Source organism: Bombina bombina, chromosome 4, assembly GCF_027579735.1.
Source record: "Bombina bombina isolate aBomBom1 chromosome 4, aBomBom1.pri, whole genome shotgun sequence".
In the NCBI taxonomy this organism is placed as follows: domain Eukaryota; kingdom Metazoa; phylum Chordata; class Amphibia; order Anura; family Bombinatoridae; genus Bombina; species Bombina bombina.
The window spans coordinates 871,454,427-871,470,282 of NC_069502.1; the positions used below are offsets into that span (position 1 = coordinate 871,454,427).

At 39.4% G+C, this 15,856-nt stretch overlaps 1 protein-coding gene across 1 annotated transcript in view; it reads right to left on the reverse strand.

Moving 5' to 3' along the window:
• Positions 1-15,856, reverse strand: part of LOC128657373 (gastrula zinc finger protein XlCGF57.1-like) — a 44,394-nt gene that overhangs the window by 18,890 nt on the left and 9,648 nt on the right. The window contains exons 2-3 of the mRNA XM_053711700.1: positions 11,305-11,409; positions 3,413-3,520 (exon numbers count right to left, since the gene is read on the reverse strand). Of these exons, the coding sequence (XP_053567675.1) occupies positions 3,413-3,520; positions 11,305-11,356 (160 nt within the window). The 5' untranslated portion in view covers positions 11,357-11,409. The remainder of the gene's footprint in view (positions 1-3,412; positions 3,521-11,304; positions 11,410-15,856) is intronic.

Sequence of the window (15,856 nt, forward strand, 5' to 3'; positions counted from 1 at the left end):
TTCGCTTGAGTAGTTCTCTATCACCTCCTCTACGAGGTAGTTTTACATGATCAATAATTTGAAACTTAAGTTGGCTGATGGAATGGCCCATTTTTAAGAAATGATTAGCTACTGGAGATTTTAGATTACCTGTGCGGATATTACTTTTATGCTCAATGATGCGATCTTTTGCGCATCTTGACGATTCACCAATGGACTCCACCACATGGACATTTAATCATATAATGTAAGTGGTTAAACAGGTCAAATAACCCTTGATATTATATTTCTTACCAGTGTGGGGATGATAAAATACTGAACCTTTAGTGACGTTATTACAACATGAGCAACTTAGACACGGAAAGCAGCCCACATTTTTAGATGACAAGTAACGTGTATTGTTTTTTAAACTTAGAGCCTACGTCTGCTTTAACTAATTTAGTCTGGGTATTTAGTAACCCCTTTTATATGCAGGCATAGGATTTACTCTAAATTCTTGTATATTGGGGTTACAATTTGCTAAAACGCTCCAGTGTTTATTAATAATTTGCACAATTTCCTTACTTTGAGCATTATATTCTGATACAAAAATAAGCCTATCCTTATTAAAGGGTTTAATCAATTCAGCCATCTTGCTAGTTTTAGATTTTAATAAACTAACCCTAGGGATAGATTTCGCAATGTCTATCTCATCATTTATTAATGTTTCTGGATATCCTCTCTCCTTAAATCTTTCACCCATTTCTTTCAATCTAGTGTTAATTATATCCTCATCTGAGACAATTTTTCGTACCCTTAACATTTGGCTGTGAGGAAGACTTTTAATAAGAGAGGGTGGGTGAACACTTTCATACCTAAGCAGACTATTACGGTCAGTGCTTTTTCTGAATAAATCAGTACTAAATGAATTGCCCATTTTGATGACTCAACATCAAGAAAATCTAAATATTCTTCACTCCAGATTAGTTTGAATTTAATTTTACTGGTAGCTATATTTAGTTCAATAAATAAATTAATTAGGGTTCCAACGTCGACCAACCATACCCCGAATATATCGTCGACATAGCTCCACCATGTGGCGCCATATCGAATAAACAAATGATTAGAATAAACATACCTTTCTTCATATAAATTCATAAAGATATTGGCATAGTTGGGAGCGACGTTGGAACCCATAGCAGTACCTTGGAGCTGAAGAAAGAAGTCATCCTGAAACATAAAATAGTTTCCATACAGAATAATTGTTATCAATTAAACAAAAAAGTCAATTTGAGCATTATTGTATTTGTTATCAGACTCTAAAGTGACTTTAATTGAATCTTTCCCACTGGTATGTTTAATATTAGTGTATAAACGTTCAACATCTAAGCTATAAATAATAAACTTAGAAGTGGGGAGGGCTAAAGAGTCCAACTTAAGTAGAAAATCTCCTGTGTCTTTAACAAAGGAATTAGATCATTCTACATATGGGCAAAGTATTTTGTCTAAGACTATAGAGATATTCGTGAAAACTGAATTAGTGCTTGCTACTATCGGGCGACCAGGTGGCTTAGCTAGACACTTATGCACTTTTGGCAGAACATAGATAACCAGGGTACATGGTTTGTCATTTATCAAAAAAGAAGCTACATCTTTCCCTATGATGTTATTTTTAACAGCATCAGAGATTACATTTTCTATTTCTTTCTGAATTTTGAATACAGGGTTAAAAGGCAATTTCTGATATACTTTATTATCGCCGAGTTGTTTTTTAATTTCAAGAATATATTCATTTTTATCCAATACAATTACAGCTCCACCCTTATCAGCTCTCTTAAAAATGATATCTTGCTGTTTTTGAAGGTTTTGTAAAGTAAGCTGATGTTGTTTGGTGGTGTTACTAATCCTAGGTTTATATCTGTTAATTTTAAGCCTATGCTGCTCGGTTTGAATTTGCAATTTAGAGATGTCATTCTGAACTAATGATATATAAGTTTCTATACTATGATCAACAGACCCAGGGTTGAAATGGCTTTTCTTTTTAAGCCCAAATTGATTTAAATGAATCGTAGGACTCTCATTTTTAGATATTTTATTATCCTAATTAAAGGTTTTAAGCTTTAGTGTTCTAAAGAATCTGAACAGGTCCTTTTGCAATTGAAAAAAATTGCAGTTCTTTTGAGGGCAAAAGGAAAGTCCTTTATTCAAAAGTTCCATTTCATCTTCCTTCAGAATATGTTTAGAAATGTTGATCACATTATTAACATCACTCCTTACTTTTACGTTACCAGATTTAGTTCCATAGCTTAAAGCTGTTACCCCAGAGGTCTCCAATGGCTCTAATTGCGTTGCCCGGACCGAAGTTGTCTGACCGTTTTCTTCTTGGTGTCTTTCCCAGGGCTTGTGCCGATGTTTGCGGCCTCCTCGTTTCTTTCGAGATCCGATTCCCCCGGAGAGCTGTCTGACGATCTGGTGCCGCTGCTGGTCTGCGCCTGGTTACGTCCTTGCCGTCTCTGCGTATGTTGCGTATACCTTCGTCTTGTGCCTTCAGGGTCAAAGCGCCATCTGTATACTCTCCCTGAGGAGTAATCGAGCTCATCTCTGGCAAATTTGGAACGTTTATGCTCTATGATTTTCTTCAGGTCTTTGATTTTATTATTTATTTCCAGCATGATTTTGTCAAAGTCATCTGCAGGTAATGCCTTTTTCAGATCTTTTTCCATCTCAGCCAATTTTGTATTCTGTTGCTCTATTTCTTTATTTAGGCACTCCACAGTTAACACGAAAAGTGAATAATTTTGGATTTTGAATTAGGTACTCTTGAACCTAGAGGATTAAATAAAGATTGGGATTTATCAATTTTTTTGTAACAATAACGATTTGATTATGTATATCAAATTTAATAACATAATATTGTATCCAAGTATCCCAATGATTCATAGTAATTACTTGTTGCTTTTTTAATAGATTTATATACTAGTAGTTTTGTATATTAGATGTTATTGTATTATATATGTAAAAGGTAGAAGTAAATGGAAGGGTTAATTGCTCCACAGTGCCACCTAGTGGTATGTATATAAAGGAGTAAAGTTTGTTTGTTAAGGTAAGGCATGAGGAAGGGATAAGATCCCGAAACGTCGCCTGTCTGTTTTTTGCCTCTGTTGATTAATTACTAACCATGGTGTAGTTTTTATAACTTTACAATTTATATATTTCCCATATAGACAAAATTGCCAAATACACAATGTAGTGCTTTATCTCTCTTACTTTCAGCAAAATGTTTTTTATTCTGGGCCGTGATCTGCTATATTCCAGTATAAAAATACAACATGAACTAAACAAGGGTTAAACTCATGTTGTTATCTGCGTTTATAAACCAGACGGTAAACTACAAGGGAGAGCAGGAAGTAACTGTGTGCACAGCCCCGGCAGACTCTCACGTATTACTACTCACCGGCAGGGAGGGACCAATGTATTTCAGTCTGATGACTATTCATGTCATCTGTCTCACCCTCTTCCTTCACATTAAATAGCCCAGTGCCCGGGTTCTCCTCTTGATGCCCTGTAAATACAGCAGGAAGTTACCTGATAGTACATGGTACAGGGTATAACACAGTGCTCAAGAAATATGTTCAAAATCTAGGAGTTAGTTATATTTAGGGGGATGTGTGTGTGTATATATATATATATATATATATATATATATATATATATATATATATATATATATATATATATATATATATATATATATATATCATAATTTATGCTTACCTGATAAATTCCTTTCTCCTGTAGTGTGATCAGTCCACGGGTCATCATTACTTCTGGGATATTAACTCCTCCCCAACAGGAAGTGCAAGAGGATCACCCAGCAGAGCTGCTATATAGCTCCTCCCCTCTACATCACACCCAGTCATTCGACCAAGAACCAACGAGAAAGGAGAAGCTAAAGGGTGCAGTGGTGACTGGAGTATAATTTAAAAATTTAGACCTGCCATAAAAAACAGGGCGGGCCGTGGACTGATCACACTACAGGAGAAAGGAATTTATCAGGTAAGCATAAATTATGTTTTCTCCTGTTAAGTGTGATCAGTCCACGGGTCATCATTACTTCTGGGATACCAATACCAAAGCAAAAGTACACGGATGACGGGAGGGACAAGCAGGATCTTTATACAGAAGGAACCACTGCCTGAAGAACTTTTCTCCCAAAAATAGCCTCCGAAGAAGCAAAAGTGTCAAATTTGTAAAATTTGGAAAAAGTATGAAGCGAAGACCAAGTTGCAGCCTTGCAAATCTGTTCAACAGAGGCCTCATTCTTAAAGGCCCAAGTGGAAGCCACAGCTCTAGTGGAATGAGCTGTAATTCTTTCAGGAGGCTGCTGTCCAGCAGTCTCATAAGCTAAACGTATTATACTACGAAGCCAAAAAGAGAGAGAGGTAGCAGAAGCTTTTTGACCTCTCCTCTGACCAGAGTAAACGACAAACAGGGAAGACGTTTGTCGAAAATCTTTAGTTGCCTGTAAATAAAATTTTAGGGCACGAACTACATCCAGATTGTGCAGAAGTCGTTCCTTCTTTGAAGAAGGATTTGGACACAAGGATGGAACAACAATCTCTTGATTGATATTCCTGTTAGTGACTACCTTAGGTAAGAAACCAGGTTTAGTACGCAGAACTACCTTATCCGAGTGAAAAATCAAATAAGGAGAATCACAATGTAAGGCTGATAACTCAGAGACTCTTCGAGCCGAGGAAATAGCCATTAAAAATAGAACTTTCCAAGATAACAACTTTATATCAATGGAATGAAGGGGTTCAAACGGAACGCCCTGTAAAACGTTAAGAACAAGGTTTAAACTCCATGGCGGAGCAACAGTTTTAAACACAGGCTTAATCCTGGCCAAAGCCTGACAAAAAGCCTGAACGTCTGGAACTTCTGACAGACGTTTGTGCAACAGAATGGACAGAGCTGAGATCTGTCCCTTTAAGGAACTAGCGGATAAACCCTTTTCTAAACCTTCTTGTAGAAAAGACAATATCCTAGGAATCCTAACCTTACTCCAAGAGTAACCTTTGGATTCGCACCAATATAGGTATTTACGCCATATTTTATGGTAAATCTTTCTGGTAATAGGCTTCCTAGCCTGTATTAAAGTATCAATTACTGACTCAGAAAATCCACGTTTTGATAAAATCAAGCGTTCAATTTCCAGGCAGTCAGCTTCAGAGAAATTAGATTTTGATGTTTGAAGGGACCCTGAATCAGAAGGTCCTGTCTCAGAGGCAGAGACCAAGGTGGACAGGAGGACATGTCCACTAGATCTGCATACCAGGTCCTGCGTGGCGACGCGGGCGCTATTAGAATCACCGATGCTCTCTCCTGTTTGATCCTGGCAATCAATCGAGGAAGCATCGGGAAGGGTGGAAACACATAAGCTCTCTCGAAGGTCCAAGGTGCTGTCAAAGCATCTACCAGGGCCGCTCCCGGATCCCTGGATCTGGACCCGTAACGAGGAAGCTTGGCGTTCTGTCGAGACGCCATGAGATCTATTTCTGGTTTGCCCCAACGTCGAAGTATTTGGACAAAGACCTCCGGATGAAGTTCCCACTCCCCCGGATGAAAAGTCTGACGACTTAGGAAATCCGCCTCCCAGTTCTCCACTCCCGGAATGTGGATTGCGAATTATCTTTGATACTTCCATCATCGCTAGGGAGCTTCTTGTCCCTCCTTGATGGTTGATGTAAGCTACAGTCGTGATGTTGTCCGACTGAAATCTGATGAACCCCCGAGTTGTTAATTGGGGCCAAGCCAGAAGGGCATTGAGAACTGCTCTCAATTCCAGAATGTTTATTGGCAGGAGACTCTCCTCCTGAGTCCATGATCCCTGAGCCTTCAGGGAATTCCAGACAGCGCCCCAACCTAGCAGGCTGGCGTCTGTTGTTACAATCGTCCATTCTGGCCTGCTGAATGGCATCCCCCTGGACAGATGTGGCCGAGAAAGCCACCACAGAAGAGAATTTCTGGTCTCTTGATCCAGATTCAGAGTAGGGGACAAATCTGAGTAATCCCCATTCCACTGACTTAGCATGCACAATTGCAGTGGTCTGAGGTGTAAGCATGCAAAGGGTACTATGTCCATTGCCGCTACCATCAAGCCGATCACCTCCATGCATTGAACCACTGACGGGTGTTGAATGGAATGAAGGACACGGCAAGCGTTTTGAAGTTTTGTTAACCTGTCTTCTGTCAGGTAGATCTTCATTTCTACAGAATCTATAAGAGTCCCCAAGAAGGGAACTCTTGTGAGTGGAAAGAGAGAACTCTTCTTTTCGTTTACCTTCCACCCATGCGATCTTAGAAATGCCAGTACTAACTCTGTATGAGACTTGGCAGTTTGAAAGCTTGAAGCTTGTATCAGAATGTCGTCTAGGTATGGAGCTACCGAAATTCCTCGCGGTCTTAGCACCGCCAGAAGAGCCCCCAGAACCTTTGTGAAGATTCTTGGAGCCGTAGCCAACCCGAATGGAAGAGCTACAAACTGGTAGTGCCTGTCTAGGAAGGCAAACCTTAGATACTGGTAATGATCTCTGTGAATCGGAATGTGAAGGTAAGCATCCTTTAAATCCACTGTGGTCATGTACTGACCCCTTTGGATCATGGGTAGAATTGTCCGAATAGTTTCCATTTTGAACGATGGAACTCTTAGGAATTTGTTTAGGATCTTTAAATCCAAGATTGGTCTGAAGGTTCCTTCTTTCTTGGGAACCACAAACAGATTTGAGTAAAATCCCTGTCCGTGTTCAAACCGCGGAACCGGATGGATCACTCCCATTAGTAACAGATCTTGTACGCAGCGTAGAAAGGCCTCCTTCTTTATTTGGTTTGTTGACAACCTTGACAGATGGAATCTCCCTTTTGGGGGAGAGGTTTTGAAATCCAGAAGATATCCCTGAGATATGATCTCTAGTGCCCAGGGATCCTGGACATCTCTTGCCCAAGCCTGGGCGAAGAGAGAAAGTCTGCCCCCCACTAGATCCGTTCCCGGATCGGGGGCCCTCAATTCATGCTGTCTTAGGGGCAGCAGCAGGTTTTCTGGCCTGCTTGCCCTTGTTCCAGGACTGGTTAGGTCTCCAGCCTTGTCTGTAGCGAGCAACAGCTCCTTCCTGTTTTGGAGCAGAGGAAGTTGATGCTGCTCCTGCTTTGAAATTACGAAAGGAACGAAAATTAGACTGTCTAGCCCTAGGTTTGGCTCTGTCTTGAGGCAGGGCATGGCCTTTACCTCCTGTAATGTCAGCGATAATTTCTTTCAAACCGGGCCCGAATAAGGTCTGCCCTTTGAAAGGTATGTTAAGTAACTTAGATTTAGAAGTAACGTCAGCTGACCACGATTTTAGCCACAGTGCTCTGCGTGCCTGAATGGCGAAACCGGAATTCTTAGCCGTAAGTTTAGTTAAATGTACTACGGCATCAGAAACAAATGAATTAGCTAGCTTAATGGTTTTAAGCCTGTTTGAAATTTCTTCGATAGTAATTGAGTCAAGAGTCTCTTCCAGGGACTCGGACCAAAAAGCGGCCGCGGCCGTGACAGACGCAATACATGCAAGGGGTTGTAGTATAAAACCTTGTTGAACAAACATTTTCTTAAGGTAACCCTCTAATTTTTTATCCATTGGATCTGAAAAGGCACAGCTATCCTCCACCGGGATAGTGGTACGCTTAGCCAGAGTAGAAACCGCTCCCTCCACCTTAGGGATCGTCTGCCATAAGTCCCGAGTGGTGGCGTCTATTGGGAACATTTTTCTAAATACAGGAGGGGGGGAAAAAGGGTACACCGGGCCTATCCCACTCCTTAGTAATTATCTCTATAAGCCTCTTAGGTATAGGAAATACGTCAGTACTCGCCGGTACCGCATAGTATCTATCCAGCCTACATAACTTCTCTGGAATTGCAACGGTGTTACAATCATTCAGAGCCGCTAATACCTCCCCTAGTAGAACGCGGAGGTTCTCAAGCTTAAACTTAAAATTAGAAATGTCTGAATCCACTCTATTGGGATCAGAACCGTCACCTGCAGATTGAAGCTCTCCGTCCTCATGTTCCGCATACTGTGACCCAGTATCTGACATGGCCCTAGTATTATCAGCGCACTCTGTTCTCACCCCAGAGTGGTCCCGCTTCCCTCTAAGTTCGGGTAATTTAGACAAAACTTCAGTCATAACATTAGCCATGTCCTGCAATGTGATTTGTAATGGCCGCCCTGAAGTACTCGGCGTTACCAAATCACGCACCTCCCGAGCGGGAGATTCAGGTACTGACACGTGAGGCAAGTTAGTCGGCATAACTTTCCCCTCGTTGTTTGGTGAATGATGTTCAATTTGTACAGATTGACTTTTATTTAAAGTAGCATCAATGCAATTAGTACATAAATTTCTATTGGGCTCCACTTTGGCTTTAGCACATATAGCACAGAGATATTCCTCTGAATCAGACATGTTAAACACACTAGCAATTAAACCAGCAGCTTGGAAATACTTTTCAATTTAAATTTCAATAGTATGAAAAAAACGTACTGTGCCTTTAAGAAGCACAGAAGTTATTACAGTTGAGAAACAATAAAATCAAATTTTTACTGGAAAAATATATATTTAGCAAAGGATTGTCCCCATTAGCAATGGATAACTAACCCTTAAATGACAGAAAAAAAGTACAGAATATAACGTTTTTTATCACAGTCAAGCACTATCTCACAGGTCTGCTGTGAGTGATTACCTCCCTCAAAATAACTTTTGACGACCCTTAAGCTCTGTAGAGACGAACCGGATCATGCAGGGAAGAAAAACAGACTTGTGACTGAATTCCTGATGCGTAGTAAAAGCGCCAAATTAAGCCCCTCCCCCTCACACACAACAGTGAGGGAGATCAGTAAACTGTCAAAAATTGAATAAAATGCCCGCCAAGTGGATAATTAGTGCCCAACACAATTTTTCACCCAGTACCTCAAAAAATTAAACGATTTAACATGCCAGCAAAACGTTTAACCTGATAATAAATTGTCACAGAAACCTACTGCTAGCCGTTCTCACTGCAATATAGGCTAAGGTTTATTCATACAGTATCATTCCAGTGAAGTGCCATTCCCCAGAATACTGAAGTGAAAATATACATACATGACAGCCTGATACCAGTTGCTACTACTGCATTTAAGGCTGAACTTACTTTATATAGGTATTTGCAGTATTTTCTAATCAATTCCATTCTCAGAAAATAATAAGCTGCTACATACCTCTTTGCAGGTGACCCTGCCCGCTGTCCCCTGATCTGAAGTATACCTCACCCCTCAGATGGCCGAGAACAGCAACATGATCTTAACTACTCCGGTTAAAATCATATAGAAACTCAGGTAGATTCTTCTTCAAATTCCCCCTGAGAATGAACAACACGCTCCGGTGCTGTTTTAAAATAACAAACTTTTGATTGAAGTCATAAAAACTAAGTAAAATCACCACAGTCCTCTCACACATCCTATCTATTAGTTGGGTGCAAGAGAATGACTGGGTGTGACGTAGAGGGGAGGAGCTATATCCTCTTGCACTTCCTGTTGGGGAGGAGTTAATATCCCAGAAGTAATGAAGTAATGATGACCCGTGGACTGATCACACTTAACAGGAGAAATATATATATATATATATATATATATATATATATATATATATATATATATATATATATATATATATATTGTGAATTTAGCGCATCTAATATTTTCCTTTATAAATTTCCTAGCTCATATAAAATGTTGCTACCATTAAAGATGTAAAAGAATAATTTAAAAAATGTCTATATAGAAATAGATGTATGTTCTATATATCTCTTACTATCTAGACAATATAGTCTTGGGAAATGTATCTAGAGAGACATATATGTTGGAAATAAAAGGTGATAACAATAAGTGAGGACTGATATTGTCTAAACAAGTGTTAAATACAACAAATGCCCAATAAAGTAACACAAGTTATTATAATGGATGAATTAATAACGAATAAAATGCATTAAAAATAGGCTGAAAATGTTGGTCATATAAATTGAACACAATAACATATGAACATATAGCACAAATGCCAAAATAAGTATGCAGAGTCTAAATATAAATCCACAATTAAAAAGCATAAGTCAAATAACACCAGGTAAAGCTCTGTAGCGTTGACAAAGTTTATAATACACCCATCTAAGTATCAGAGGTGATATTGAGATGTTATAATGTCCGTGGTGACTTTTCAACAAACGTTGCGATATGAGGAACGTAAGGATATCTTGTCCGTTATTACATCAAGATGGGTACACACCAGACTTCACCTCAATCATATGAGGTAAGTATCTCGCCCAAAGCTGTATTAAATTATGGTGGTTTAGGCGGTCTGTGACCGAAGGTGTAAGGTGCTGTATCCCCGTTCTTCCTCAGCTGGTACTAAGGGTCTGTATAGAACTCCGGGATGAGCATGCATAAAACAAGGAGAAGAACTAATAGTGTGATACTGTTTATTTTATAAAAACAAATATACACATATAAAGGAATCCTTTGTGAATATGCTTACTAGAGATAACCTCAACACATGAGGTATGTAACAGGTAAAAGAATAGGTGATTCACAGTGGCAGTAAAAACATGTTTTTTACAAGAAGAAGTACTCTATTATTGAGGTAGACTTCGAAACGCGTAAGGCGATATAATACTGCCCGGTCCTGGTAGTGTATTCCTATCGACTGACATGCTTGTAAAAAACATGTTTTTACTGCCACTGTGAATCATGTGTGTGTGTGTGTGTAAATGAATAGATAGAATGCTATTATGACAAGCACTGCTGCTGCTGAGCCTACCTCAGTATACTCTCATGTCAAGCACTGCTGCTATTTATAGAGCATTCTCTTGTGCCTACCACCAGCTAGCTTCCAGTAGTGCATTGTTGGTGCTGAGGATATGTACATATGCTCATCAACAAAGGATACCAGGAGAACAAGTGCATTTAAACAAGGTTTCTTAATATCCTCTACCTGAACTATAAGTTTACATTTTTACTTTAATGTCTGTTTAAATACATACTGACACTGAGCATGTGCATGCAGTGCCGATCAAGTTATAAACAAGGTTAAACGTTTTTAAATGCTGCTTCTGTACAGCCTCAGCACACTACTAACCGTTGTATCCCTTTAAGGTGATCAGATCACTGAGGTTCGTTTATTGTAAATATCATCCCCTACTGATGAAAACATCAGGTGACATGCACGTAACGTCCTGCTTACCTCTGTGTGCATCAGGTGACATGCACGTGACATCCTACTTACCTCCGTGTGCATCAGGAAGGTGTGAGGTTTGGTTCTCAGTGGTGTCAGACATCGTCTTGTTCAGCAACTGAATTTCTCAGATATTCTTATAATGTTTCTCCTTTACTGGCAAACAAGGAGGAGAGAGACAATATAAAAAAATGATCATCAAACAATAAATACATAAACTGTTGTAACAATACATATTTTTGTGACTGCATTAGAAGTAAGCTTTTTGCACTTGTCGTGTTGCGCTTGTATTATGAGTTGAATGTGTGTTTCTGGTATCCAATGGATTAACGCCTTAACTACCAGCGTTGTGCCCTGTACACAGCTGCTGTCCTGGGCCTCTCTCTGCCGCTATCTTGCAAAAAATAGCGAGATCAGGCTATTTCTGCTGCCCCACGAGTGGGGCAGTGCAGAAATAGACAGGAAGAGATACTGATGCACTCTGTGGCCCTCTCTGCATCGGACAGCGGTGGTGCCGATCATTGCTAAGTGGGTGGAGGAGGGAGGCGGGTGGGCAACCCATCTCTGGAGGGGGCGGGAGCAGGTGGTTCAAATGAATGTATATCTATCAGCGCCACAATAATACCATACAAGCTATATCTGATATAGGCGGAGTCTCCCAACCAGACTCCAAAAGTTAAGAGTAAAAAGAAATGCCAAGATACAGCGCTACACTACCCTCAGATGAGGGTTGGGTTGCTAAAGATGGTGTCCACGACTAGGAATGTGTATACATCAAGGTTAATATATAATATTGTGTTACACAAAGAATATATATAAAACCATGTGAAAAAGTACTTAAAAGGTAAAAGATTAAAAACAAAATATATATATATAGGATGTGATATTAAAATGTATTAAACAAACATTTTATTAACATAAACTGACAGTTAAAAATACAGTTAAAAATAGATTCAACAATCTAATGGATTGCCCCATACAATGTCCAAGAAGTTATGTCCTATGTAACATACAAGTGTTTAAGTCCCATACCAAACTGTCCAAAGCAAATGTTCAAGGTTAATATCCAAAAAAAATAAAAATGTTAATATGTCCAAAGTTGGTGTAAAAATCAAAAAGGTGAAAAAATGTAAAAAATATAAAAAATATATTAAATATTTTTTGAAAAAATGAATAAAAATATATAAAAAATATGAGTTGTGATCAGTAACCCATATGGAAGGAATATAATATATGTGATAGTGAATAATTCTCGTGAGGTGTACACCTAAAAAGTGTGTATATAAAAGGGTGTGGTAAAAAATGTGTCATAAAAAATGTGTCATAAAAAAGGATTCAAAATCCTGGTGAAATAAATAAAGTCCAAATTGCTCCAAAAAAATGTGTATATAATTCCAAGTATTCCAAATGTGAGTGTAGAAAGTGCTGGGTTGATGTTCCTCTTCTTAAAACGTTATCGAATGTAATGGGATATCCTCCTGTACCTAAAAAAGTGTACAGAAAATAGACATAGAGCAGGTGGGACCGCTACGCTACAGAAAAAAAAAATGTGTATAGCGGCAGTGAGTGGAAAGGAGGGAGGGGGAAGGAGAGGGTTCCTATAGTGGGGTCGAGGGTGTTAAAGCGATCCGGGAGGGGGAGGTTAATGAGGGGGGGCAGCTGCAATACAGAAAAAAATAATCTTCACATAAATAAAAATTATAAAAAAACTGGATACTGGCAAACAGCTGCCAGTACCTAAGATGGCGGCTAATAGGTAAAGGGGGGAGGTTTAGAGAGCTGTTTGGGGGGGGGGGGATCCTAAACTGCAGAAATACAGGGAGTGCAGAATTATTAGGCAAATGAGTATTTTGACCACATCATCCTCTTTATGCATGTTGTCTTACTCCAAGCTGTATAGGCTCGAAAGCCTACTACCAATTAAGCATATTAGGTGATGTGCATCTCTGTAATGAGAAGGGGTGTGGTCTAATGACATCAACACCCTATATCAGGTGTGCATAATTATTAGGCAACTTCCTTTCCTTTGGCAAAATGGGTCAAAAGAAGGACTTGACAGGCTCAGAAAAGTCAAAAATAGTGAGATATCTTGCAGAGGGATGCAGCACTCTTAAAATTGCAAAGCTTCTGAAGCGTGATCATCGAACAATCAAGCGTTTCATTCAAAATAGTCAACAGGGTCGCAAGAAGCGTGTGGATAAACCAAAGCGCAAAATAACTGCCCATGAACTGAGAAAAGTCAAGCGTGCAGCTGCCAAGATGCCACTTGCCACCAGTTTGGCCATATTTCAGAGCTGCAACATCACTGGAGTGCCCAAAAGCACAAGGTGTGCAATACTCAGAGACATGGCCAAGGTAAGAAAGGCTGAAAGACGACCACCACTGAACAAGACACACAAGCTGAAACGTCAAGACTGGGCCAAGAAATATCTCAAGACTGATTTTTCTAAGGTTTTATGGACTGATGAAATGAGAGTGAGTCTTGATGGGCCAGATGGATGGGCCCGTGGCTGGATTGGTAAAGGGCAGAGAGCTCCAGTCCGACTCAGACGCCAGCAAGGTGGAGGTGGAGTACTGGTTTGGGCTGGTATCATCAAAGATGAGCTTGTGGGGCCTTTTCGGGTTGAGGATGGAGTCAAGCTCAACTCCCAGTCCTACTGCCAGTTTCTGGAAGACACCTTCTTCAAGCAGTGGTACAGGAAGAAGTCTGCATCCTTCAAGAAAAACATGATTTTCATGCAGGACAATGCTCCATCACACGCGTCCAAGTACTCCACAGCGTGGCTGGCAAGAAAGGGTATAAAAGAAGAAAATCTAATGACATGGCCTCCTTGTTCACCTCATCTGAACCCCATTGAGAACCTGTGGTCCATCATCAAATGTGAGATTTACAAGGAGGGAAAACAGTACACCTCTCTGAACAGTGTCTGGGAGGCTGTGGTTGCTGCTGCACGCAATGTTGATGGTGAACAGATCAAAACACTGACAGAATCCATGGATGGCAGGCTTTTGAGTGTCCTTGCAAAGAAAGGTGGCTATATTGGTCACTGATTTGTTTTTGTTTTGTTTTTGAATGTCAGAAATGTATATTTGTGAATGTTGAGATGTTATATTGGTTTCACTGGTAAAAATAAATAATTGAAATGGGTATATATTTGTTTTTTGTTAAGTTGCCTAATAATTATGCACAGTAATAGTCACCTGCACACACAGATATCCCCCTAAAATAGCTAAAACTAAAAACAAACTAAAAACTACTATAATATATATAAAACATGTTGATATCTGTGCATATCCTAAAAGGGCTAATTAATTAAAAATAGTCTGCATAAAAAAAATATGTTAAAAATTGCTTGCAAGTATTTTAAAATAATTTTCAAAAATAAGCAAAATTAGCTACGTAGCTATGCTGTCTAGAGCAGTCTGATCCACTCCCGTTTATCAGTGTTTAACATCAGAAACACAGGCATTGTATTTCAACTGAGTTCACAGCAGCTTATTTGCTTCTCGGCATGCTCCAGCAGATAATGACTTAAAGTCTTACATTCTACCAAAGCTAAGGTGGATATAGATACAGCCATAAAAGGAATTGCGTGGGGCTATTTAGAACTGTACAATTTGGAATCTTAAAAGAAAGGGTTAATGGTGAGGCACTGCAGTATAAATTTGCAGGTAAAGTAATTAAAGCACATATTATATTTTGTCTCTATCCCAACTTGTTTTATGTCCCTTTAAGATGGGGGGTGACAATTGGGGGGTGGGAGAGGGAAGAGAGCTGTTTGAGAGGAATTAGGTAGGGATCAAGGGATGGTAAGTATCAGGAGGGAGAGTAATATCTACACTAAAGCTAAAATTAACCTTACAAACTACCTGATTAACCCCTTCACTGCAGGGAATAATAAAAGCGTGGTGCGCAGCTGCAATTGGCGGCCTTCTAATTATTACCAAAAAGCAATTGCACATAGTCACATATGTCTGCTATTTGTGCACAAGTTGTTTTTAGATAATTTCAGTGAGAAACCTAAAGTTTGTGGAAAAGTTAACTTCTTTTTTTTTTTTTTTTTTATTTGATCGCATTTGGCAGTGAAATGGTGGCATGAAATATACCAAAATGGGCCTAGATCAATACTTTGGGTTATCTACTTAAAAAAAAAAAAGGCAGACAGGAATTGCCACAATTCAACCAAATCGAATTTGATCGGGTTGATTGACACCTCCCTGCTGGCGGACGATTGGCCGCAAGTCTGCAGGGGGCGGCGTTGCACCAGCAGCTCTTGTGAGCTGCTGGTGCAACGCTGAATACGGAGAGCGTATTGCACTGTCGGATCAGGTCCGCAAGACCTTTGATACATAGCCCTCATAGTTTTGATAGGTAAATATAAAAAGGCTCTATTTCTGTTTAAATTTAGTGATGGCAAAAGTACTAAAAATGCTCTGGTCTTTTGGGGAAGTTTTAGTCTGAAATGCCCGGTCCTTAAGGGGTTAAAGGGACATTAAACACTTTGAGATGATAATATAAAATTATTATATATATATATATATATATATATATATATATATATATATATATAACACTGTTATATTCCACACAGCCATTGGCTGC